At 41.4% G+C, this 26,270-nt stretch overlaps 1 protein-coding gene across 3 annotated transcripts in view; it reads left to right on the top strand.

Moving 5' to 3' along the window:
- Nucleotides 1-26,270, top strand: part of WAPL (WAPL cohesin release factor) — a 326,703-nt gene that overhangs the window by 198,330 nt on the left and 102,103 nt on the right. For all 3 annotated transcript variants that reach the window (XM_053692042.1, XM_053692040.1, XM_053692041.1), the window contains 4 exons: nucleotides 598-709; nucleotides 18,926-19,023; nucleotides 20,057-20,133; nucleotides 20,225-20,400. In XM_053692042.1, the coding sequence (XP_053548017.1) occupies nucleotides 598-709; nucleotides 18,926-19,023; nucleotides 20,057-20,133; nucleotides 20,225-20,400 (463 nt within the window). The remainder of the gene's footprint in view (nucleotides 1-597; nucleotides 710-18,925; nucleotides 19,024-20,056; nucleotides 20,134-20,224; nucleotides 20,401-26,270) is intronic.

Below are 26,270 nucleotides of genomic sequence, written 5' to 3'. Positions count from 1 at the left end.
TTTTTCTTTAGCACTTATTTTTTCCCTTTTTCTTTCCTCACTTTGCATTACTACAGGTGTGTGTGTGTATGTGTGTGTGTATATATATATATAATTTTTTTTGCAGTATATATGTGTGTGTGTATGTATATTTTAAAGGTACATAACAAACTAAAAAAATGTATTTTAGGAGTCCGATAGATCAAACATTTTTTTTAACAACTTTACAGTTTACTTCTTTATTAAAGGAGCTGCAATGCACTACTGGGAGCTGGATTAACACATTGGTAAGCCAATCACAAGAAGCATATATGTGCAGGCACCCAGCTGGCTCCCAGCTCCTGAGCCTACCTAGGTATGCGTTGCAACATACCAAGAGATACCAAGAAAGCAAAGCAAGTTAGGTAATAAAGTAAATTTGGAACTTTTTTTTATTATTATTAATTGAATGCTCTGTCTGAATCACAGAAGAAAAAAAATTGGGTTTCATTGTGTTTAAATCTTTAGCCCAAGACTGTCTATAAAATTATTTAAAAATTCCTGTATTGTCTCTTTACATTGAAATGAGTTGCAAGGTTTGATTTAATGTTGACTTTACCTCTTACATTTTCATTACAGAGTGGACATTTAGCAATGGAGACTTTGCTGTCTCTCACGTCTAAGCGGGCAGGAGACTGGTTCAAGGAGGAGCTAAGACTGCTGAGTGGGCTTGATCATATTGTGGACAAAGGTATATGTTATATTTAAAAAAAAATGGTATTGTAAATAGATTCCAGCTAGAATTTTCTTAAAGATACTATTTATATTTTCTTATCTTTTACAAGAATAAAAAAATGTACCTATTGGGATTACACTGCAAATAAGAACAATTGCAATTTGCTATTCAGTTCATTTTCTTTCAGGATTCTGTGAGTCTCTTTCAAAGTGCTAACTCTTCACTTTTATTAAATATATCTGGAATAACCAGTCTATTTCTTCTGTTGGGATGCACAATGATGACACAAAAGTTTTTAAATGGACATTAAAACAGTAAATTAATGTTAAATATAATCATGTGTTCACATCAGAGTTTAGCCTGAGAATATCTTTTTTTTGTTTTGTTATTACAGGGAGTGCAGAATTATTAGGCAAATGAGTATTTTGACCACATCATCCTCTTTATGCATGTTGTCTTACTCCAAGCTGTATAGGCTCGAAAGCCTACTACCAATTAAGCATATTAGGTGATGTGCATCTCTGTAATGAGAAGGGGTGTGGTCTAATGACATCAACACCCTATATCAGGTGTGCATAATTATTAGGCAACTTCCTTTCCTTTGGCAAAAAGGGTCATAAAAAGGACTTGACAGGCGCATGAAATGTAAAAAAAAATAGTGAGAAATCTTGCAGAGGGATGCAGCACTCTTAAAATTGCAAAGCTTCTGAAGCGTGATCATCGAACAATCAAACGTTTCATTCAAAATAGTCAACAGGGTCGCAAGAAGCGTGTGGAAAAACCAAGGCGCAAAATAACTGCCCATGAACTGAGAAAAGTCAAGCGTGCAGCTCCCAAGATGCCACTTGCCACCAGTTTGGCCATATTTCAGAGCTGCAACATCACTGGAGTGCCCAAAAGCACAAGGTGTGCAATACTCAGAGACATGGCCAAGGTAAGAAAGGCTGAAAGACGACCACCACTGAACAAGACACACAAGCTGAAACGTCAAGACTGGGCCAAGAAATATCTCAAGACTGATTTTTCTAAGGTTTTATGGACTGATGAAATGAGAGTGAGTCTTGATGGGCCAGATGGATGGGCCCGTGGCTGGATTGGTAAAGGGCAGAGAGCTCCAGTCCGACTCAGACGCCAGCAAGGTGGAGTACTGGTTTGGGCTGGTATCATCAAAGATGAGCTTGTGGGGCCTTTTCGGGTTGAGGATGGAGTCAAGCTCAACTCCCAGTCCTACTGCCAGTTTCTGGAAGACACCTTCTTCAAGCAGTGGTACAGGAGGAAGTCTGCATCCTTCAAGAAAAACATGATTTTCATGCAGGACAATGCTCCATCACACGCATCCAAGTACTCCACAGCGTGGCTGGCAAGAAAGGGTATAAAAGAAGAAAATCTAATGACATGGCCTCCTTGTTCACCTGATCTGAACCCCATTGAGAACCTGTGGTCCATCATCAAATGTGAGATTTACAAGGAGGGAAAACAGTACACCTCTCTGAACAGTGTCTGGGAGGCTGTGGTTGCTGCTGCACGCAATGTTGATGGTGAACAGATCAAAACACTGACAGAATCCATGGATGGCAGGCTTTTGAGTGTCCTTGCAAAGAAAGGTGGCTATATTGGTCACTGATTTGTTTTTGTTTTGTTTTTGAATGTCAGAAATGTATATTTGTGAATGTTGAGATGTTATATTGGTTTCACTGGTAAAAATAAATAATTGAAATGGGTATATATTTGTTTTTTGTTAAGTTGCCTAATAATTATGCACAGTAAAAGTCACCTGCACACACAGATATCCCCCTAAAATAGCTATAACTAAAAACAAACTAAAAACTACTTCCAAAACTATTCAGCTTTGATATTAATGAGTTTTTTGGGTTCATTGAGAACATGGTTGTTGTTCAATAATAAAATTAATCCTCAAAAATACAACTTGCCTAATAATTCTGCACTCCCTGTATTTGATATATTGCTCAAAGCCATTTAATCAATATTCAATCTTAAAGGGACTTTATGGAATCAGAAAATTTCTCAAATTTCAGAATTACAAGAAAGAAATGTAAAATGAGTATAAGTATATTGCTACATTTTCTTTTACTACACATAATTGAAAGTTTATTACAATCTTAAAGGGACACTAAACCCAAATTTCTTTCCTAAAATATGGAGAGTCCACAACGTCATAAATTACTAGTGGGAATATCACTCCTGGCAAGCAGAAGGAGGCAAAGAAAACCACAGGAAAGATGTTTCCTGTTGCTGACTCTATTAGAGGTGCACAGTGCCTAAAGTAGAAGGGGCAGTTTCTACTCTAAGAGAACTACGATCCCTATAGAGGATAGTTGCTCTTTTTTAGGATCCCTTGGACAAGAAACTGGAGGCTTCATCAAGGTCTTCAATGGCTATCTGAAGTTTGTATTACCACTGTGTCTAGTGCAGCATCTTATTGGTGCGACGCTTCGTCTGAATCAATTTTGGTAGAGACTCCTTTGGAGGAGATCCAAGACAGGATTAAGGCTCTCAAACTAGCCAATTCCATTATTTCTGATGTTACCATGCAAGTTATTAGACTGTCAGCCAAGATATCTGGCTTTATTGTCCTAGTCCGCAGGGCATTGTGGCTAAAATCTTGGTCAGCTGATGTTTCCTCTTAGTCCAAGCTTCTGGTGCTTCCTTACAAGGGTAAGACCTTGTTTGGGCCTGATCTGGCAGAAATAATTTGATATTTCGAGTTGAAAAGGGTGTCTTCTACCACAAGACTAGAAGAACAGACCTAAAGGTTGTTAAAGTAATTTTCATTTCTTTCGTAACTTCAAGTCTTCCTTTCCTTCTTCCAAGCAGGAACAGTCCAACTTTTCTTGGAAGCCCAATCAGTCTTGGACAAGGGGAAGCAATCAAAGAAACCTGCAGCTGAGTAAGTCAGCTTGAAGGGGTTGCCCTGGTCCGGGATCGGATCAAGTGGGGGGCAGACTTTCTCTGTTTTATCAGGCATGGATATGAGACTATGGACATAGAATCCCAGGGTTACAAGATAGAATTCAAGACTTTCTCTCCCAGGGGCAGATTCCATCTCTCAAGATTATCTGCAAAACAGGTAAAAGGGAGACATTCTTGAACTGCGTTCGGGACCTTTCTTCCCTGGGAGTAATAGTTCTAGTAAGGAAACAGGGCCTAGGATTCTATTCAAATCTGTTTGTGGTTCCGCCCCCCCAAAAAAAGAGGGAACCTTTCGACCCATTCTAGACCTCAAGTGTCTCAACAAGATTCTCAGTGTACCATCCTTCAAAATGGAAACCATTTGTTCCATTCTTTTTTTTGGTCCTGGAGGGTCCGGTTATGATGATTGTAGACCTTAGGGATGCATATCTTCATGTTCCCATCCACAGGAATCATCACAAGTTCCTGAGATTCGCCTTTCTTTGCAAACACTTCAGTTTGTTGCTCGTTCGTTTGGCCACAGCTCCCAGGATTTTCTCATGGCAGTGATCAGGTCTCGGGGAATTGCAGTGGTGCCCTACCTGGACGATATATTGGTTAAGGCACCATCTTTTCAACAAGCAAACTATCATACAAAGATCTTGTTGTCTTTTCTATATTCCCACGGATGGAAAGTGAATCTGGGAAAGAGTTCCCTTGTTCCAGCTACAAGGGTAGTCTTCTTAGGAACCATAATAGATTCTCTATTTCTTTTTAAAGACACGATGCGTCCACGGATTTCATCCTTGTGGGATTATGCCTCCTGGTCAGCAGGAGGAGGCAAAGAGCACCACAGCAGAGCTGTTATATAGCTCCTCCCTTCCCTCCCACCCTAGTCATTCTCTTTGCCTACGTTAGTGATAGGAGATGGCAAAGTGAGGTGTTAGTTTTAGATACTTCAATCAAGAGTTTATTATTTTTAAAGTAGTGCCAGAGTGTGCTGCTTTGTCCTGGGGTGTAGCCGTAGTCCATATCAGTCTCTATAGTAGAACTTTTGGTGGCTTTAGAGCAATGGGAACTGGTGGGACATTATTCTCACTGCACCTCCCATATTGTTTCGCTGCCCTTCTCATGATGGCCTAAGCAATATCTAACTCGGGTCCTATCTGTTTCCACAGGACTATTGGAGGGAGAGGACTTCCTAAACCTGTTGGAGCTGTCCTGCTGTCAGACAGCTTTAAGGTAAGTGCAGTTCTTGTTATTCTGGGGCACATTTACAACTCAGAGAGGACTCTGCACTTGTGCGATTGTTACATTTATTTTCCTGGGAATATAGGTTCTTCATGTATGGAAGGGGTTTTCCTATAGTGACAGCATATGTACAGGCACTGGGCTGGGGCTAAAACGCTGGGCTTTATCGGTCATTTTTTATTAAATTATCCGGTAAGGCTGTGTACAGGTTGACACCCACGATGAGCGGGGCTACTATTCGCGCAATTTAGACTTATCTAGAGACGCTGCGCAGTTTGTTTTGGCATCCGTTCCGGAGTTCCGGTTTTGTAAGGCGACATCTCTGCTGCTTAGTCTTGCAGGACATCGGGCATAGTGCTAGAACCGCATGGTTAGGAAATCAAGCGTTTGTTAGCGCTCTGAAGCCTGACCGGAGACATTGCTAGGAGCGGTCTGGAGACTGGTCGGCAGGTAGGCGCCTCAGCAGAGCTGTTGAGGCGGAGAGGTGTCTGAATGTAGGGCAAAAAGTTTTTAAACTGCTAGATGTGAAACGTTTTTGCTCAGCACAGTAAAATAGTTGCATTTACTACTTAAAGGCACAGTATTAGTTTTAATATTGGTACTTCTTTTTGTGTCACTCTTTCTCACATATAGTAAGAGAGTTCTGAGTTAGAAATTTAAAGGGCCAGTATAAATTAAAGGGCCAGTATAAATTAAAGGGCCAGTTTCTATTTTTTTATTTCATTTTCTTGCCTGTTCTATATCATGGATTTAGAAAATGTACAAAATGTTACTTATGCTATGTGTTTGGATGCCAATGTGGAACCTCCAGTTCCTTTTTGTCCCTCATGTATTGAGAGGGCTCTAAGCTATAAAGAAAAACATTTTCATGATAAAAAATTGTCAAAGGCAGATGCTTCTCAGGAGTCTAACGATGAGATTCAGAGTATGCCGCAGCTTTCTCCCCAAGCGTCCCAACCTTTAACGCCCGCTCAAGCAGTGCCCTGTACTTCTCAAGTTTCTGCTGCAGTTACGTTAAAGGACATAGATGCAGTTATGTCTTCTACATTTTCTGTGGCATTATCTGCCTTTCCTATACTTCAAGGCAAACGTAAAAGGAAGGATAACTATGTGGTCAATGAAGTTTCTGATGCTATGATGACTATCTCGGACGTACCCTCCAAGGGATCTGAGATGGAGGGTATGGAGGTTCTATCGGAAGGTGAAATTTCAGACTCAGGGAGTTCCTTACCTCTGACTAATTCAGAAGTTGTTTCTTTCAGGTTTAAACTAGAACACCTCTGCCTTTTACTCAGGGAGGTTTTAGTGACTTTGGACGACTGTGATTCCACGGTAGTGGTCGTTCCTGAGAAATCGAGTAAGTTAGACAGATACTTCGAAGTTCCTTCTTACTCAAATGTTTTTCCAGTTCCCAAGCGAACTTCGGAGATTATTTCTAAGGGAATGGGAGAGACCAGGTATTCCCTTCTCTCCTTCTCCTATTTTCAAGAAAATGTTCCTTATAGCTGACGCTGTCAGTGAAACTTGGCAAACGGTTCCTAAGGTGGAGGGCTATTTCCACCTTGGCCAAACGAACTACTATTCCTATTGAGGATAGTTGTGCCTTCAAGGACCCCATGGATAAGAAGTTGGAGCGTCTACTGAAAAAGATCTATGTTCACCATGGTCTGCTATTGCAACCAGCCGCGTGCATTGCTACGGTCACCAGTGCGGCAGCTTATTAGTTTGATGCTCTTGCGGAATCTCTTAAGACTGAGACTTCTTTAGAGGAAATTCAGGATCGGATTAAAACTCTGAAATTAGCAAACTTTCATAACAGATGCTTCTCTGCAAATTACTAAATTGGCGGCTAAAAATTCAGGGTTTTCTATCCTAGCACGCAGGGCCTTATGGTTGAAGCCTTGGTCTGCGGATGTATCATCCAAATCTAAGCTCCTGGCATTTCCTTACAAGGGAAAGACCTTGTTTGGGCCTGGATTGAAGGAAATTATTTCTGACATCACGGGGAGCAAGGGTCATCTCCTTCCTCAAGATAAAAGAAACAAGCTGAAAGGACAGAGTCATTTTCGTTCCTTTCAAAATTTCAAGGGAAATTCCTTCTCTTCCTCTAAACAGGAAAGAAACTATTCGCAATCCAAGTCAACTTGGAGACCCAACCACTCTTGGAACAAAGGTAAACAATCCAAGAAACCTGCTGCTGATTCCAAGTCAGCATGAAGGGTTTGCCCCCTATCTGGGACCGGATCTGGTAGGGGGCAGACTTTCCTTCTTCATTCAGGCTTGGGTGCGGGATGTTCAGGATCCCTTGGCTATAGAGATAGTATCTCAGGGATACAAAATGTAGTTCAGAAATTATCCTCCCTGAGGAAGATTTCTTCTTTCAAGATTATCTGCAGACCAGATATAGAGAGGCGTTCTTACATTGTCTAAGAGACCTCTCCTCCATGGGAGTAATTTGTCCTGTTCCTGTATAGGAACACGGGCAGGGTTTTTATTCAAATCGGTTTGTAGTTCCCAAAAAGAAGGGAACATTCAGACCTATCCTAGACCTCCAAGAGTCTAAACAAGTTTCTCAGAGTTCCAACATTCAAGATGGAAACTATTCGTTCCATTCTTCCATTGATCCAGGAGGGTCAATTTATGACAGTGGATTTAAAGGACACATATCTTCATGTTTCTATCCACAGAGATCATCACAAGTTTCTAAGGTATGCCTTTCTGGACGAACACTTTGTTTGTGGCTCTAACTTTTGGTCTGGCCACGGCACCCAGAATTTTCACAAAGGTTCTGGGGTCTCTGCTAGCGGTTCTAATATCGCGGGGCATTGCGGTGGCGCCTTATTTGGACGATATTCTTATCCAGGCATCATCTTGTCAATAAGCAAGGTCCCATACCGACATTGTGCTATCCTTCCTGAGAACTCAAGGGTGGAAGGTAAATCTGGAAAACAGTTCTTTAATCACGAAAACAAGGTTGACCTTCTTGGGAACTCTAATCAATTCTATATCCATGAGATTTTTTCTGACAGAGGTTAGAAAATCAAAGATTCTGGTTACATATCGAGCCCTTCAGTCCACTCCTCAGCCATCAGTGGCTCAGTGCATGGAGGTAATCGGATTGATGGTGGCGGCAATTGACATCATACCATTTGCTCGGTTTCACCTCAGGCCGCTGCAATTAAGCATACTCAGGCAGTGGAATGGGGATTATTCAGATTTGTCTCCTCGAATAACCCTGCAACAGGAGACGAGGGACTCTCTTCAATGGTGGTTGTCTCTGGATTATCTTTCCCTGGGGACATGCTTTCACAGACCTTCACGGGCGATTGTCACAACGGACTAAAGCCTTTTGGGATGGGGAGCAGTCTGGGGCTCTCTAAAGACTCAGGGAGTATGGACTCAGGCAGAGTCTCTTCTTCCTATCAACATCCTAGAGCTAAGGGCGATTTTCTATGCTCTTCGGGCCTGGCCTCAGTTGGCTTCGGCCCAGTTCATCAGGTTCCAGTCGGACAACATAACGACAGTGGCTTACATCAATCATCAGGGGGGAACGAGGAGTTCCTTATCGATGACCGAAGTAGCCAAGATAATCCGGTGGGCGGAGGCCCATTCTTGCCATCTGTCAGCGATTCACATCCCAGGGGTGGACAACTGGGAGGCAGATTTTTTGAGCAGGCAGACTTTTCATCCCGGAGAGTGGGAACTCCACCCGGAAATATTCTCCAGCATGATTCTCAAATGGGGTCGGCCGGAGTTGGATCTCATGGCATCTTGTCAGAATGCCGAGCTCCTGAGATACGGGTCCGGGTCCAGGGAACCCCTGGCGGAACTGATAGATGCTTTGGCAGTTCCTTGGACCTTCAACCTAGCATATCTATTCCCCCCATTTGCTCTTCTTCCCCGGGTTATTGCTCGGATCAAACAGGAGAAGGCATCAGTGATCCTCATCGCTCCTGCGTATACCGATCTGGTGGACATGTCATCCCTGCCACCTTGGAAACTTCCATTGAGGAAGGACCTTCTCATTCAAGGCCCCTTCCTTCACCCAAATCTAGCTTCTCTGAAGCTGACTGCTTGGAGATTGAACGCTTAATCCTATCCAAGCGGGGTTTCTCTGATTCGGTCATAGAAACTTAATTCAGGCACGTAAACCTGTAACTAGAAGGATTTACCACAAGATATGGCGTAAATATCTTTATTGGTGTAAATCGAAGGGCTACTCATGGAGTAGAGTTAGGATTCCCAGGGTTTTCTCTTTTCTCCAAGAAGGATTGGAGAAGGGTTTATCGGCAAGTTCCCTAAAGGGTCAGATCTCTGCCTTATCGATTTTGTTGCACAAGCGTCTGGCAGATGTCCCAGATGTTCAATCTTTTTGTCAGGCTTTGGTTAGAATCAGGCCTGTGTTTAAACCAATTGCTCCTCCATGGAGTCTGAATTTAGTTATAAAAGTTCTTCAAGGGGCTCCGTTTGAGCCTATGCATTCCTTAGATATTAAGTTGTTATCTTGGAAGGTTTTGTTTCTTGTTGCTATTTCTTCAGCTTGAAGAGTGTCTGAGCTTTCGCATTGCAATATAATTCACCTTACCTTATTTTTCATTCGGATACGGTAGTTTTAGGTACTAAACTTGGTTTTCTTCCTAAGGTTGTTTCTGACAGGAACATTAATCAGGAGATTGTTGTTCCTTCCTTGTGTCCTAATCCTTCTTCTCAAAAGGAACGTCTTTTGCACAATTTGGACGTGGTTCGTGCTTTGTAGTTTTATTTGCAAGTGACTAAGGACTTTCGTCAGTCGTCTTTGTTTATCGTTTTCTCTGGGAAATGTAAGGGTCAGAAAGCTACGGCTACCTCTTTCTTTTTGGCTGAAGAGTATCATCTTGGTTTTGCATATGAGACTGCTGGACAGCAGCCTCCTGAAAAATTACGGCTCATTCCACTAGGGCGGTTGCTTCCTCATGAGCATTCAAAAATGAAGCGTCTGTAGAACAGATTTGCAAAGCTGCAACTTGGTCTTCTATTCATACTTTTTCTAAATTTTATAAATTTGATACTTTTGCCTCTGCTGAGGCTGTTTTTGGGAGAAAGGTTCTTCAAGCAGTGGTGCCTTCTGTTTAGGTTTGTATCCCACAAGTAAAGATGAAATCCGTGGACTCATCGTGTCTTTAAAAAGAAAAGAAAATGTATGCTTACCTGATAAATTTGTTTCTTTTTAGACACGATGAGTCCACAGCCCGCCCTGTTCTCTGAGACAGGTTATTAATTTTTGTAAACTTCATACACCTCTGCACCTTGGCTTTTCCTTTCTCTTCCTAACTTTGGTCGAATGGCTGGAGTGGGAGGGAAGGGAGGAGCTATATAACAGCTCTGTTGTGGTGCTCTTTACCTCCTCCTGCTGACCAGGAGGCATAATCCCACAATTAAGGATGATATCCGTGTACTCATCGTGTCTAAAAAGAAACAAATTTATCAGGTAAGCATAAATTTCTCCAACATAGGTGTGTCCGGTCCACGGCGTCATCCTTACTTGTGGGATATTCTCTTCCCCAACAGGAAATGGCAAAGAGCCCAGCAAAGCTGGTCACATGATCCCTCCTAGGCTCCGCCTACCCCAGTCATTCTCTTTGCCGTTGTACAGGCAACATCTCCACGGAGATGGCTTAGAGTTTTTTAGTGTTTAACTGTAGTTTTTATTATTCAATCAAGAGTTTATTTTAAAATAGTGCTGGTATGTACTATTTACTCAGAAACAGAAAAGAGATGAAGATTTCTGTTTGTATGAGGAAAATGATTTTAGCAACCGTCACTAAAATCCATGGCTGTTCCACACAGGACTGTTGAGAGCAATTAACTTCAGTTGGGGGAACAGTGAGCAGTCTCTTGCTGCTTGAGGTATGACACATTCTAACAAGACGATGTAATGCTGGAAGCTGTCATTTTCCCTATGGGATCCGGTAAGCCATGTTTATAAAGATCGTAAATAAGGGCTTCACAAGGGCTTATTAAGACTGTAGACTTTTTCTGGGCTAAATCGATTCATTATTAACACATATTTAGCCTTGAGGAATCATTTTATCTGGGTATTTTGATATAATAATATCGGCAGGCACTGTTTTAGACTCCTTATTATTTAGGGGCTTTCCCAAATCATAGGCAGAGCCTCATTTTCGCGCCGGTGTTGCGCACTTGTTTTTGAGAGGCATGACATGCAGTCGCATGTGAGAGGAGCTCTGATACTTAGAAAAGACTTTCTGAAGGCGTCATTTGGTATCGTATTCCCCTTTGGGCTTGGTTGGGTCTCAGCAAAGCAGATACCAGGGACTGTAAAGGGGTTAAAGTTAAAAACGGCTCCGGTTCCGTTATTTTAAGGGTTAAAGCTTCCAAATTTGGTGTGCAATACTTTTAAGGCTTTAAGACACTGTGGTGAAAATTTGGTGAATTTTGAACAATTCCTTCATGTTTTTTCGCAATTGCAGTAATAAAGTGTGTTCAGTTTAAAATTTAAAGTGACAGTAACGGTTTTATTTTAAAACGTTTTTTGTACTTTGTTATCAAGTTTATGCCTGTTTAACATGTCTGAACTACCAGATAGACTCTGTTCTGAATGTGGGGAAGCCAGGATTCCTATTCATTTAAATAAATGTGATTTATGTGACAATGACAATGATGCCCAAGATGATTCCTCAAGTGAGGGGAGTAAGCATGGTACTGCATCATTCCCTCCTTCATCTACACGAGTCTTGCCCACTCAGGAGGCCCCTAGTACATCTAGCGCGCCAATACTCCTTACTATGCAACAATTAACGGCTGTAATGGATAATTCTGTCAAAAACATTTTAGCCAAAATGAACACTTACCAGCGTAAGCGTGACTGCTCTGTTTTAGATACTGAAGAGCATGACGACGCTGATAATAATGGTTCTGAAGGGCCCCTAACCCAGTCTGATGGGGCCAGGGAGGTTTTGTCTGAGGGAGAAATTACTGATTCAGGGAACATTTCTCAACAAGCTGAACCTGATGTGATTACGTTTAAATTTAAATTGGAACATCTCCGCATTCTGCTCAAGGAGGTATTATCCACTCTGGATGATTGTGACAAGTTGGTCATCCCAGAGAAACTATGTAAAATGGACAAGTTCCTAGAGGTCCCGGGACTCCCAGAAGCTTTTCCTATACCCAAGCGGGTGGCGGACATTGTTAATAAAGAATGGGAAAGGCCCGGTATTCCTTTCGTCCCTCCCCCCATATTTAAAAAATTGTTTCCTATGGTCGACCCCAGAAAGGACTTATGGCAGACAGTCCCCAAGGTCGAGGGAGCGGTTTCCACTTTAAACAAACGCACCACTATACCCATAGAGGATAGTTGTGCTTTTAAAGATCCTATGGATAAGAAATTAGAAGGTTTACTTAAAAAGATGTTTGTTCAGCAGGGTTACCTTCTACAACCTATTTCATGCATTGTCCCTGTAGCTACAGCCGCATGTTTCTGGTTCGATGAGCTGATAAAGGCGGTCGATAGTGATTCTCCCCCTTATGAGGAGATTATGGACAGAATCAATGCTCTCAAATTGGCTAATTCTTTCACCCTAGACGCCACTTTGCAATTGGCTAGGTTAGCGGCTAAGAATTCAGGGTTTGCTATTGTGGCGCGCAGAGCGCTTTGGTTGAAATCTTGGTCAGCTGATGCGTCTTCCAAGAACAAGCTACTTAACATTCCTTTCAAGGGGAAAACGCTGTTTGGCCCTGACTTGAAAGAGATTATCTCTGATATCACTGGGGGTAAGGGCCACGCCCTTCCTCAGGATCGGCCTTTCAAGGCAAAAAATAAACCTAATTTTCGTCCCTTTCGGAGAAACGGACCAGCCCAAAGTGCTACGTCCTCTAAGCAAGAGGGTAATACTTCTCAAGCCAAGCCAGCTTGGAGACCAATGCAAGGCTGGAACAAGGGAAAGCAGGCCAAGAAACCTGCCACTGCTACCAAGACAGCATGAAATGTTGGCCCCCGATCCGGGACCGGATCTGGTGGGGGGCAGACTCTCTCTCTTCGCTCAGGCTTGGGCAAGAGATGTTCTGGATCCTTGGGCGCTAGAAATAGTCTCCCAAGGTTATCTTCTGGAATTCAAGGGGCTTCCCCCAAGGGGGAGGTTCCACAGGTCTCAGTTGTCTTCAGACCACATAAAAAGACAGGCATTCTTACATTGTGTAGAAGACCTGTTAAAAATGGGAGTGATTCATCCTGTTCCATTAAGAGAACAAGGGATGGGGTTCTACTCCAATCTGTTCATAGTTCCCAAAAAAGAGGGAACGTTCAGACCAATCTTAGATCTCAAGATCTTAAACAAGTTTCTCAAGGTTCCATCGTTCAAGATGGAAACCATTCGAACTATTCTTCCTTCCATCCAGGAAGGTCAATTCATGACCACGGTGGATTTAAAGGATGCGTATCTACATATTCCTATCCACAAGGAACATCATCGGTTCCTAAGGTTCGCATTCCTGGACAAGCATTACCAGTTCGTGGCGCTTCCTTTCGGATTAGCCACTGCTCCAAGGATTTTCACAAAGGTACTAGGGTCCCTTCTAGCTGTGCTAAGACCAAGGGGCATTGCTGTAGTACCTTACTTGGACGACATTCTGATTCAAGCGTCGTCCCTTCCTCAAGCAAAGGCTCACACGGACATTGTCCTGGCCTTTCTCAGATCTCACGGATGGAAAGTGAACGTGGAAAAGAGTTCTCTATCTCCGTCAACAAGGGTTCCCTTCTTGGGAACAATAATAGACTCCTTAGAAATGAGGATTTTTCTGACAGAGGCCAGAAAAACAAAACTTCTAGACTCTTGTCGGATACTTCATTCCGTTCCTCTTCCTTCCATAGCGCAGTGCATGGAAGTGATCGGTTTGATGGTAGCGGCAATGGACATAGTTCCTTTTGCGCGCATTCATCTAAGACCATTACAACTGTGCATGCTCAGTCAGTGGAATGGGGACTATACAGACTTGTCTCCGAAGATACAAGTAAATCAGAGGACCAGAGACTCACTCCGTTGGTGGCTGTCCCTGGACAACCTGTCACAAGGGATGACATTCCGCAGACCGGAGTGGGTCATCGTCACGACCGACGCCAGTCTGATGGGCTGGGGCGCGGTCTGGGGATCCCTGAAAGCTCAGGGTCTTTGGTCTCGGGAAGAATCTCTTCTACCGATAAATATTCTGGAACTGAGAGCGATATTCAATGCTCTCAAGGCTTGGCCTCAGCTAGCGAGGGCCAAGTTCATACGGTTTCAATCAGACAACATGACAACTGTTGCGTACATCAACCATCAGGGGGGAACAAGGAGTTCCCTAGCGATGGAAGAAGTGACCAAAATCATTCTATGGGCGGAGTCTCACTCCTGCCACCTGTCTGCTATCCACATCCCAGGAGTGGAAAATTGGGAAGCGGATTTTCTGAGTCGTCAGACATTGCATCCGGGGGAGTGGGAACTCCATCCGGAAATCTTTGCCCAAGTCACTCAGCTGTGGGGCATTCCAGACATGGATCTGATGGCCTCTCGTCAGAACTTCAAAGTTCCTTGCTACGGGTCCAGATCCAGGGATCCCAAGGCGGCTCTAGTGGATGCACTAGTGGCACCTTGGACCTTCAAACTAGCTTATGTGTTCCCGCCATTTCCTCTCCTCCCCAGGCTGGTAGCCAGGATCAATCAGGAGAGGGCGTCGGTGATCTTGATAGCTCCTGCGTGGCCACGCAGGACTTGGTATGCAGATCTGGTGAATATGTCATCGGCTCCACCTTGGAAGCTACCTTTGAGACGAGACCTTCTTGTTCAGGGTCCGTTCGAACATCCGAATCTGGTTTCACTCCAGCTGACTGCTTGGAGATTGAACGCTTGATCTTATCGAAGCGAGGGTTCTCAGATTCTGTTATCGATACTCTTGTTCAGGCCAGAAAGCCTGTAACTAGAAAGATTTACCACAAAATTTGGAAAAAATATATCTGTTGGTGTGAATCTAAAGGATTCCCTTGGGACAAGGTTAAGATTCCTAAGATTCTATCCTTCCTTCAAGAAGGATTGGAAAAAGGTTTATCTGCTAGTTCCCTGAAGGGACAGATTTCTGCCTTGTCTGTGTTACTTCACAAAAAGCTGGCAGCTGTGCCAGATGTTCAAGCCTTTGTTCAGGCTCTGGTTAGAATTAAGCCTGTTTACAAACCTTTGACTCCTCCTTGGAGTCTCAACTTAGTTCTTTCAGTTCTTCAGGGGGTTCCGTTTGAACCCCTACATTCCGTTGATATTAAGTTATTATCTTGGAAAGTTTTGTTTTTAGTTGCGATTTCTTCTGCTAGAAGAGTTTCAGAATTATCTGCTCTGCAGTGTTCTCCTCCTTATCTGGTGTTCCATGCAGATAAGGTGGTTTTACGTACTAAACCTGGTTTTCTTCCAAAAGTTGTTTCTAACAAAAACATTAACCAGGAGATTATCGTACCTTCTCTGTGTCCGAAACCAGTGTCAAAGAAGGAACGTTTGTTGCACAATCTGGATGTTGTTCGCGCTCTAAAATTCTATTTAGATGCTACAAAGGATTTTAGACAAACATCTTCCTTGTTTGTTGTTTATTCCGGTAAAAGGAGAGGTCAAAAAGCAACTTCTACCTCTCTCTCTTTTTGGATTAAAAGCATCATCAGATTGGCTTACGAGACTGCCGGACGGCAGCCTCCCGAAAGAATCACGGCTCATTCCACTAGGGCTGTGGCTTCCACATGGGCCTTCAAGAACGAGGCTTCTGTTGATCAGATATGTAGGGCAGCGACTTGGTCTTCACTGCACACTTTTACCAAATTTTACAAGTTTGATACTTTTGCTTCTACTGAGGCTATTTTTGGGAGAAAGGTTTTGCAAGCCGTGGTGCCTTCCATTTAGGTGACCTGATTTGCTCCCTCCCTTCATCCGTGTCCTAAAGCTTTGGTATTGGTTCCCACAAGTAAGGATGACGCCGTGGACCGCACACACCTATGTTGGAGAAAACAGAATTTATGTTTACCTGATAAATTACTTTCTCCAACGGTGTGTCCGGTCCACGGCCCGCCCTGGTTTTTTTTTTTTAATCAGGTCTGATAATTTATTTTCTTTAACTACAGTCACCACGGTACCATATGGTTTCTCCTATGCAAATATTCCTCCTTAACGTCGGTCGAATGACTGGGGTAGGCGGAGCCTAGGAGGGATCATGTGACCAGCTTTGCTGGGCTCTTTGCCATTTCCTGTTGGGGAAGAGAATATCCCACAAGTAAGGATGACGCCGTGGACCGGACACACCGTTGGAGAAAGTAATTTATCAGGTAAACATAAATTCTGTTTTTCTTTTTTGAAGATTATTCTGACAGAGGTCAGAAAATCCAAAATTTTCTACACTTGCCTCTCTCTAGTCTACTGTTCGGCCATCAGTAGCTCAATATATGGTGGTAATTGGTCTGATGGTCGCTTCCATGGAGATCGTTCTTTTTGCTCGATTCCATTTGAGAGCTCTGCAGTTATTGATGTGCAGACAATGGAACGGAGACCATTCGGATCTGTTTCGGAGGATAGATATAGACCTGTCGACAAGACTCTCTCTCCCGTGGTGGCTTTCTCGGGCGCATTTGTCTCAGGGCACATGCTCCGGAGACGTTCCTGGGCGATTGTGATCGCAGACGCCAGCCTGCTAGGCTGGGGAGCAGTCTGGGACTCTTTGATGGTGCAGGGACCTCTCTGGAGTCTGCTCTCTCCATAAACATCTTGGAGTTGAGAGCGATTTACAAAGCTTGGCTCCAGTTTTCCTTAGCCCGGTTTATCGGTTTCCAGTCGGACAATATCTCCTCAGTGGTTTACATTAACCACAAGGGAGGAACTCTGAGTTCCTTAGCTATGAAGGAGTTGGCTTGGATTATTCAGTGGGCGGTAGCTCACAATTGTAATCTTTCTGCCATCCATATTCCAGGAGTGGACAACTGGGAAGTGGATTTCCTGCAAACAATTCACAAGGGAAGACAGCACTCTCTCCAACCTTTGAGGCACGGAACAGGGACTAGCCAGATCCCAACATCACTGTCAATAATCAAGATTTCCAGCCTAAAATATGTAAGTTTAAAAAAACTTTATTTGCTTACACAGGGTCCATAATACAGCAACAACGTTTCAAACCAGCAATTGGTTCTTAGGCAAGGTTTTTTGAACTTACAAATTGGAGGCTGGAAATCTCTTGATGATTGAAAGTGGATTTCCTGAGCAGACAAACATTTCTTCCTGGGGAGTGGGCTCTCCATCCGGAGGTGTTCTCCAGGTTAACCCTCAAGTGGGTGCCGGAGTTGGATCTGATGGCATCTCGGCAGAACTCCAAACTTCCAAGATACGGTTCAAGGACGAGAGATCCGCAGGCCGCCCTGATAGATGCTCTGGTGGTTCCTTGGGATTTCAGTCTAGCATTCCTGTTTCCTCAGTTTGCGCTCCTTCCATGCATCATTGCTCGTATAAAACGAGAGAGCGTGTCTAACTAGAAAAATTTACCATAAGGAATGGCGTAAATACCTTTTATTAGTGTGAATCCAAAGGCTTCTCTTGGAGTAGGGTCACGTTTTCTGGGATTTTGTCCTTTCTCCAGGAAGGTCTGGAGCTCTATCTTCCTACAGGCAACTAAAGATTTTCGCCTGTCCTGTTTCTTTGTTTCTCTTTAAAGCGTAAAGAAGGTTACTGCTACTTCTCTTTCCCTCTGGTTGAGAAGTATAATTTGGTTGCTTATGAGACTGCTGGTCAGCAGCCTCCTGAGAAAATTACAGCTCATTCCACGAGGGCTGTGTCCTCTTCTTGGGCTTTCAAAAGTGAAGCTTCTGTGGAACAGATTTGCAAGGCTGCAACTTGGTCCTCTCTGCATACTTTTTCCAAATTTTCCAAATTTGATACTTTTGCCTCGGCTGAGGTCTCTTTTGGGAGAAAGGTTCTTCAAGCGGTGGGGCCTTCTGTTTAGGTCTGCCTGCCTTGTTCTCCCTCTCTAGTCATCTGTGTCCTCTAGCTTGGGTACCCCACCCTTAATTTAAGAGTTATTTTTGACTAAAATTCAGGCACTTCTACACCTTTTGTGTTATTCCTTTTTCCAATTCCCTTGGGTCGAATGATTGGGGATTGTGGGTAGGGGAGTGACACTTAACAGCTTTGCTGTGGTGAACTTTGCTGCCTCCTGCTGGCCAGGAGTGATATTCCCACTAGTAATTGACGTTGTGGACTCTCCATATCCGGAAAGAGAGACATTTATCAGGTAAGCATAGATTTTGTTTTTTTCTTTTATGATTCAGATAGAGCATGCAATTTTAAGCAACTTTCTAATTTACTTCTATTTTTTTCTTTGTTCTCCTGCTATCTTAAAAAGCAGGAATGTGATGCATAGGAGCCGGCCCATTTTTGGTTGAGAACTTGGGTTATGCCTGCTTATTGGTGGGTAAATGTAAGCCTCCAATAAGCAAGCTCTATCCATGGTGCTGAATCTAAAATGGTCTGGCTGCTAAGATTTACATTCCTGCTTTTAAAATAAAGATAGCAAGAGAACGAAGAAAAATTGGATAATAGGAGTAAATTAGAAAGTTGCTTAAAATGTCATGCTCTATCTGAATCGTGAAAGAAAAATTTGGGTTAAGTGTCCCTTTAAAAAAGGGACAGTCTACTTGCATTTTTTTATTGTTTAAAAAGATTGTTAATCTCTTTATTACCCATTCCCTTGTTTTGCATAACCAACACTATTATATTAATATACTTTTTACCTCTGTGATCACCTTGTATCTAAGCCTCTGCAGACTGCCCACTTATCTCAGTTCTTTTTACAAACTTGCAGTTCATCCTTTTAGTGCTGCTTCCTGCATAACTCCACGGGATTGAGCACAATGTTATTTATATGGCACACATCTTTTAAAAAAATCAAGTAAACTGTCCCTTTAAGTTTTTAATGTCCCTTTTTAAATATGTAAAAACTTGTACGTAAAAATGTATCTTAATCTAGTTAAATATATGTACTTTTTTTTTGTTCACTAATTCATTTATTTTTAAATCACGTTAGTTAAGGAATGCGTTAATCACCTTGGCTTTGATGAAACTGAAGAAAAACTGGTTGCTTTTTTATGGGGAGCAGAAAGATGTCTACGGGTCTTAGAGAGTGTGAGTATCTGCAACTTAGACAGAAGCTTTGTGTATTTATCCAATGGTTTCACAGCACCAAACATTTATCAGGCATATGAATGTTTTACTAAGGAAGGCTTGGTTAGCAATTTACCAATTTCTTTTAATGTCTGACACAAATCTGTGATGGGTATATAAATATTTTAAGACCTATTATGACACTGAATATTTAAAGGGACAGAAGTCAAAATTCAACTTTAATGATTCAGATACAGCAGCAATTTTAAACAACTTTCCAATTTACTTCCATTAACAAAATGTGCAGTCTTTTTTTATTTACACTTTGTCACCAGCTCCTACTGAGCATGTGCAAGAATTCACAGAATATATGCATTTGTGATTGGCTGATTGCTGTCACATGATACAGGGGGAGTGGAAATCTGTCGGTCTGAACGTCAATTGAGTAGTAGATTTGTTTCTAAGGTCTATGACATTGTCTTTTTATTGTGTATTTGATGATTATGCAAATCTACTGCATTTACCTGTCCTTTAATAACACCAATACTTAAAGTGACATAAAACCCAAATGTTTTTTCTTTCAGGATTAATTTTTTTAAACAACTTTACAATTTACTTCTGTCATAATATTGGCTTCTTTCTCTTGGTGTGCTTTGTTGAAGGAGCAGCAATGCATTACTGGCAGCTAAGCTAACTGAACACGTCTTGTGAGCCAATGACAAGAATCATATGTGGAGCCACCAATCAGCAGCTAGCTCCCAGTAGTCATTTGCTGCTCCTGAGCCCACCTAGGTATGCTTTTCTACAAAGGATACCAAGATAAAACAAATTAGATAATTGGTTTCTTGTCCCTTTTAAATAAGCTACATTTAAATTTTAAAGTGTTCTTGAAACCTTTAATGTTTTAATTCCACTTTTAAGCCATTTGATCGTTTCTTTCTCTAAATTAAGTCTAAACAGAAATTCATCATTTTAATTTATCCAATCAGCAAATTTATTTTTTTAAATGTTTTTTTTAACGCTTTTTTTTTTTTTTTTGTGTGTATATTGTTAGGTAACTGTGCATAACCCTGAAAACCAGAGTTACTTAATTGCCTACAAAGATTCACAACTTATTGTTTCTTCAGCAAAGTAAGTTATTCCTTAATACTCTTTAATATATGTCTCTTTTTAGCCCAAGAAATATATGCTTACATTGCAAACCTTTGTCATTTTTATACAGAGGACTGGAACATTGTGAAGCATTAATAAAGCAATATAACCGCGCTGAAGACAGCATTTGCATTCCACAGAGTAACCCTCTCCCTCTGCATAATGTTAGCAATCATGTGGGCAAAGCGGTAGAAGGCTGTATGAGGGCAATCATTGGTGTCCTGCTTAATTTAACACATGATAATGGTATGTTTCAGTGATTTTGTGTCCCATTTGATCCCCATATCTACATGTAATATGTACAGAAAACTAAAATCATTCAGTGGTGTACTACAGAAATTGTTTAGGTTTTAGTTTTTGAGCGTTGCAGCAGAGTAACGTACATTTTGCCCCAAAAAAAACCTGTAAAAAGAGTAGTATTAGATGTGAACATGTGTGAATACTTAAGGGACAATGTACTTGGACAAGAAACTGATAAGAGTTTATTGGATTCAAAACGGCTGCAGAAACCCTTTCAAAAGGGCCAACCTTTCTCCCACCCCACACTGAGATTTTCTGTTTCTGCCTTTTTGTTTACATAGATTCTCTTTAACACAGTTGGTAGTTTCAACTGGCATAAGCAGGTATTTCAAATTATACAGTACAATGTGTCTTGTAAGTCATAATTGTGCTCTCTCTGAAAGTGGCTAAATCTTCCCTTCCCTAAATCTGCCACTACCAAACAAAAGTATAAGATTTTCAGGATCAACTCTTTGCATTTATTTTTGTCATTTTAGAAAGTACCCTTAAAATGAATGCGGAAACTGCATACAGTAATCCCTACATCAAGCTTAGAGATGGGTATAAACAAGTTTTTCTTTCTAATGGTAGTGAGAGTCAACAAATTCATTTTCTTTCCTATGACATGGAGAGTCCACAACGTCATTCCAATTACTAGTGGGATATTCAACTTCTGGCCACAGGAGGAGGCAAAGAGCACCCTAGCAAAGCTGTTAATTGTTACTTCCCTTACCCATAAATCCCAGTCATTCTCTTTGCCTCTGTCAATGGAGGTTGTGCGAAGATGGTGTCTGAAGATTTTTAATCCTTTAATGGGTACTTTTCCCTGCAAGCAAGGATTGGTGTCTAGCTGTGTCCATGTCAATCTCTTTAGTAGGAGTAATGGTGGCTTTTAGCAGTTAGAAGGCGGCGAGGTGGTCTTTGCTTTACTTCTAACATTATTACTACCCCTGTTATAGAAAGCCAGGGTTAGTTACTCTGCTCTCTTTTTCTACAGGTCCCTGGTAGACATGAAGGACTCTGCCACACAGATGTCATTCCCTGCCGGACGGCAGGATCCATATGTAAGTGCTGTCCTTCTATGTGAAAGGGTGACAGCACTCATAGATGTATTTCTCCTGTGGACTATATAGGAAGGGACCTACTGGGACCGACTACCCTCAGAAAGGGTTTTTTATTTAAACTATATATCCCCTGCAGAGATTTTGCTACTTTCTCTGCCTGGTAATTATACGGTAACCCAGGCTGTATATGTTGGGTTCTGGGTGTCAGAACGACTTTTTATTCCCACAATCAATCCCTGCATGGTCTGTTATCACGGACTTTATAATTCAATCCCTCTTTACAATGAGACATAGGTGGAGGATGTTCATGGTGCAGTCAATTTGACTGCCTAATTTTGTACCGGTTTTGTCCGTTTATACCTAAGGGGCATTATAACAGATGAAGGTCCTGTTAAATTTGTTTCCTTCCCTCTCCACTATGCATTAGTAATCCTCTCCTTCTAGAGGCAGATTTGTGTAAATTAGCTAGTAACCAGGAGATCTGTATTGGATTTTATCATTTAATGTCTATCGGCTAGTAGGAACCGACATTGTTGGCGGATGCAATAGCGTTAAGAGGCAGGCTCTACGGCTTGTCAGTCTTTTATATGTTTAGCTCCTGTCGAAGATGCAGGTTCCAGGTCTGACAGAATCAAATGGGCTTTTATTTCAGTGTGTGTTATACTGGCCAACATGGCGCTTTTATTTTAAGTGCTTTGACAGAGAGGCCACTTTCGTTGGCATGGCCTATTTCAATGCCGACGATTAGCATGAGCTCTTGAATTTTCATACCCCGTTAGTGGCGATCACACTGTGCGCCCTTATTTAATTCCATGCCCTTATTTCCTTCTCTTAGTAGGATGCGGGCCCCAAGGCAGAACATGCAGTGATCTGAGATGTCATTGCAGAAAATGCAGCATGTCTGCAGAAACAACAGGATACATTCAGGAATTGTTAGCGATTTAACTTTTCAGTGCTGCTCCACATTAGGCTGTTCTTTTCAAACAGAGCTGTTCTCTGGCTGCACTGTATGTGTAAGTTTTCCCTATCACAGTTCATCCAGAGCAAAGTGCTGTTTTAAGTGAACAGTGAAATATGCAGTAGCGCTGCAAGGCAGTAGTGCATTGATTGACTGGCTCTCAGAGATTGATTCAAGCCCATCCTCTAGCCTATAACTGTCTACAAAGCTTTTTTATTACTACTTCTATGTTAGACTATGTCTGCAGCTAATTTGCAATTCAATTTTCAACTACTGCACTATATTATAAAACTTTAAATATTGTTTTATTCTCCATTTAACTAACACGTTGCAATTGAGATGGTGCTTTAGTGTAACTGCCTAATTTAAAATAAATTTTTATTTAAAAATGACCTGCAGAACAATTTTCACTTAAAAATCTCATTGGAGAAAGTGAAAAAAAGTTCTGCCTCTGGGGATGCGGCGGGCTAGGTATTAGGGGTCTCCTAATGTGTTTTGTAGGAGGTATATGTGCTGGGACTAGTTTGCGTTCTATGCTGTTATGGAGAGCTTCAATTTAAAACGTATTGCTTTATTTTGTGTCTGTGTACAGTGTACCTTTTGGTGGTACTTGCATGCCACGGAGCTTAATCTGAATTAGTAGGGGTATTTATGTAAAACTGCCCTATTATTCTTCTACAGTCTCTGGTTTTTGTTACAATATACAGTATTTTATATACTTATTGTTATGAACTATTCTCATTTTTCAATGTTTAATCGTTGCTATGGAGACTGTTTTTTGGCCATGATCTGTTTTTACTTTATTTTAGTCAAAATCTTCTTTGCTGAGATTTTGTCGCCATCTTGTGGCGAATTGATGAAAAGGCATTTCTTTCATGTAATTAACAAGAGTCCATGAGCTAGTGACGTATGGGATATACATTCCTACCAGGAGGGGCAAAGTTTCCCAAACCTTAAAATGCCTATAAATACACCCCTCACCACACCCACAAATCAGTTTTACAAACTTTGCCTCCAAGGGAGGTGGTGAAGTAAGTTTGTGCTAGATTCTACGTTGATATGCGCTCCGCAGCAAGTTGGAGCCCGGTTTTCCTCTCAGCGTGCAGTGAATGTCAGAGGGATGTGAAGAGAGTATTGCCTATTGAATGCAGTGATCTCCTTCTACGGGGTCTATTTCATAAGGTTCTCTGTTATCGGTCGTAGAGATTCATCTCTTACCTCCCTTTTCAGATCGACGATATACTCTTATATTTACCATTTCCTCTACTGATTCTCGTTTCAGTACTGGTTTGGCTTTCTACAAACATGTAGATGAGTGTCCTGGGGTAAGTAAGTCTTATTTTCTGTGACACTCTAAGCTATGGTTGGGCACTTTATTTATAAAGTTCTAAATATATGTATTCAAACATTTATTTGCCTTGACTCAGAATGTTCAACTTTCCTTATTTCCAGACAGTCAGTTTCATATTTGGGATTATGCATTGAATTATCATATTTTTTCTTACCTCAAAAATTTGACTTTTTTCCCTGTGGGCTGTTAGGCTCGCGGGGGCTGAAAATGCTTCATTTTATTGCGTCATTCTTGGCGCGGACTTTTTTGGCGCAAAAATTATTTTCCGTTTCCGGCGTCATACGTGTCGCCGGAAGTTGCGTCATTTTTTGACGTTATTTTGCGTCAAAGATGTCGGCGTTCCGGATGTGGCGTCATTTTTGGCGCCAAAAGCATTTAGGCGCCAAATAATGTGGGCGTCTTTTTTGGCGCTAAAAAATATGGGCGTCATTTTTGTCTCCACATTATTTAAGTCTCATTATTTATTGCTTCTGGTTGCTAGAAGCTTGTTCACTGGCATTTTTTTCCCATTCCTGAAACTGTCATTTAAGGAATTTGATCAATTTTGCTTTATATGTTGTTTTTTTCTTTTACATATTGCAAGATGTTCCACGTTGCAACTGAGTCAGAAGATACTACAGGAAAATCACTGCACAGTGCTGGAGCTACCAAGCTAAGTCTGCTATATACTTTTGGTATCTGTTTTCTCCAGCTGTTATTTGTATTGCATGTCATGTCAAACTTATTAATGCAGATAAAATTTCCTTTAGTACTGTTACATTACCTGTTGCTGTCCGTCAACATCTAATTTTCAGAGTGTTCCTGATAACATAAGAGATTTTATTTTTAAATCCATTAAGAAGGCTATGTCTGTTATTTCTCCTTCTAGTATACATAAAAGTCTTTTAAAACTTCTCTTTTTTTCAGATGAATTTTTAAATGAACATCATCATTCTGATACTGATAATGGTTCTTCTGGTTCAGAGGTTTCTGTCTCAGAGGTTGATGCTGATAAATCTTTGTATTTGTTCAAGATGGAATTTATTCGTTCTTTACTTAAAGAAGTGTTATTTGCATTAGAAATAGAGGATTCTGGTCCTCTTGATTCTAAATCTAAACGTTTAAATAAGGTTTTTAAATCTCCTGTAGTTATTCCAGAAGTGTTTTATCTCCCTGATGCTATTTCTGAAGTAATTTCCAGGGAATGGAATAATTTGGGTAATTTATTTACTCCTTCTAGACGTTTAAGCAAATTATATCCTGTGCCATCTGACAGATTAGAGTTTTTTGGGACAAAAATCCCTAAGGTTATGGGGCTGTCTCTACTCCTGCTAATGTACTACTATTCCTATGGCAGATAGTACTTCATTTAAGGATCCTTTAGATAGGAAAATTAAATCTTTTCTAAGAAAAGCTTACTTATGTTCAGGTAATCTTCTTAGACCTGCTATATTTTTAGCGGATGTTGCTGCAGCTTCAACTTTTTGGTTAGAAGCTTTAGCGCAACAAGTAACAGATCATAATTTTATAGCATTATTATTATTCTATAACATGCTAATAATTTTATTGGTGATACCATCTTTTGATATCATTAGAGTTGATGTCAGGTATATGTCTCTAGCTATTTTAGCTAGAAAAGCTTTATGGATTAAACTTGGAATGCTGACATGTCTTCTAAGTCAACTTTGCTTTCCCTTTCTTTCCAGGGTAAATAATCATTTCGTTCCTTTCCTCACAACAAGGAACAAAAGCCTGATCCTTCATCCTCAGGAGCGGTATCAGTTTGGAAACTATTTCCAGTTTGGAATATATCCAAGCCTTATAGAAACCTATAGCCAGCTCCTAAGTATCTATGAAGGTGCGGCCCTTATTCCAGCTCAGCTGGTATGGGGCAGATTACGTTTTCTTCAAAGAAATTTGGATCAATTCCGTTCTTAATCTCTGGTTTCAGAAACATTGTTTCAGAAAGGTACAGAATTGGCTTCAAGTTAAGGCCTCCTGCTAAGAGATTCTTTTCTTTCCCGTGTCCCAGTTGACACAGCAAGGCTCAGCATTTCTGAAATGTGTTTCAGATCTAGAGTTGGCTGGAGTATTTATGCCAGTTCCAGTTCTGGAACAGGGGCTGGGGTTTTATTTTATCTCTTCATTGTACCAAAGAAGGTCAATTCCTTCAGACCAGTTCTGGATCTATCATTATTGAATCGTTATGTTAGGATACCAACATTCAAGATGGTTACTGTAGGACTATCCTGCCTTTTGTTTAGCAAGGGCATTATATGTCTACAATAGATTTACAGGATGTGTATCTGCATATTCCGATTCATCCAGATCACTTTTAGTGTCTGAGATTCTCTTTTTAGACAAGCATTACCAGTTTTGTGGCTCTACTGTTTGGCCTAGCCTCAGTTCCAAGAATTTTTTTCAAAGGTTCTCGGTGCCCTTCTTTCTGTAATCAGAGAATAGGGTTTTGGTATTTCCTTATTTG

Source organism: Bombina bombina, chromosome 9 (genome assembly GCF_027579735.1).
Source record: "Bombina bombina isolate aBomBom1 chromosome 9, aBomBom1.pri, whole genome shotgun sequence".
NCBI classification, from domain to species: Eukaryota; Metazoa; Chordata; class Amphibia; order Anura; family Bombinatoridae; genus Bombina; species Bombina bombina.
The sequence above is the reverse complement of the archived record's forward strand: the minus strand, read 5'-3'. Positions and strand labels throughout refer to the sequence as shown.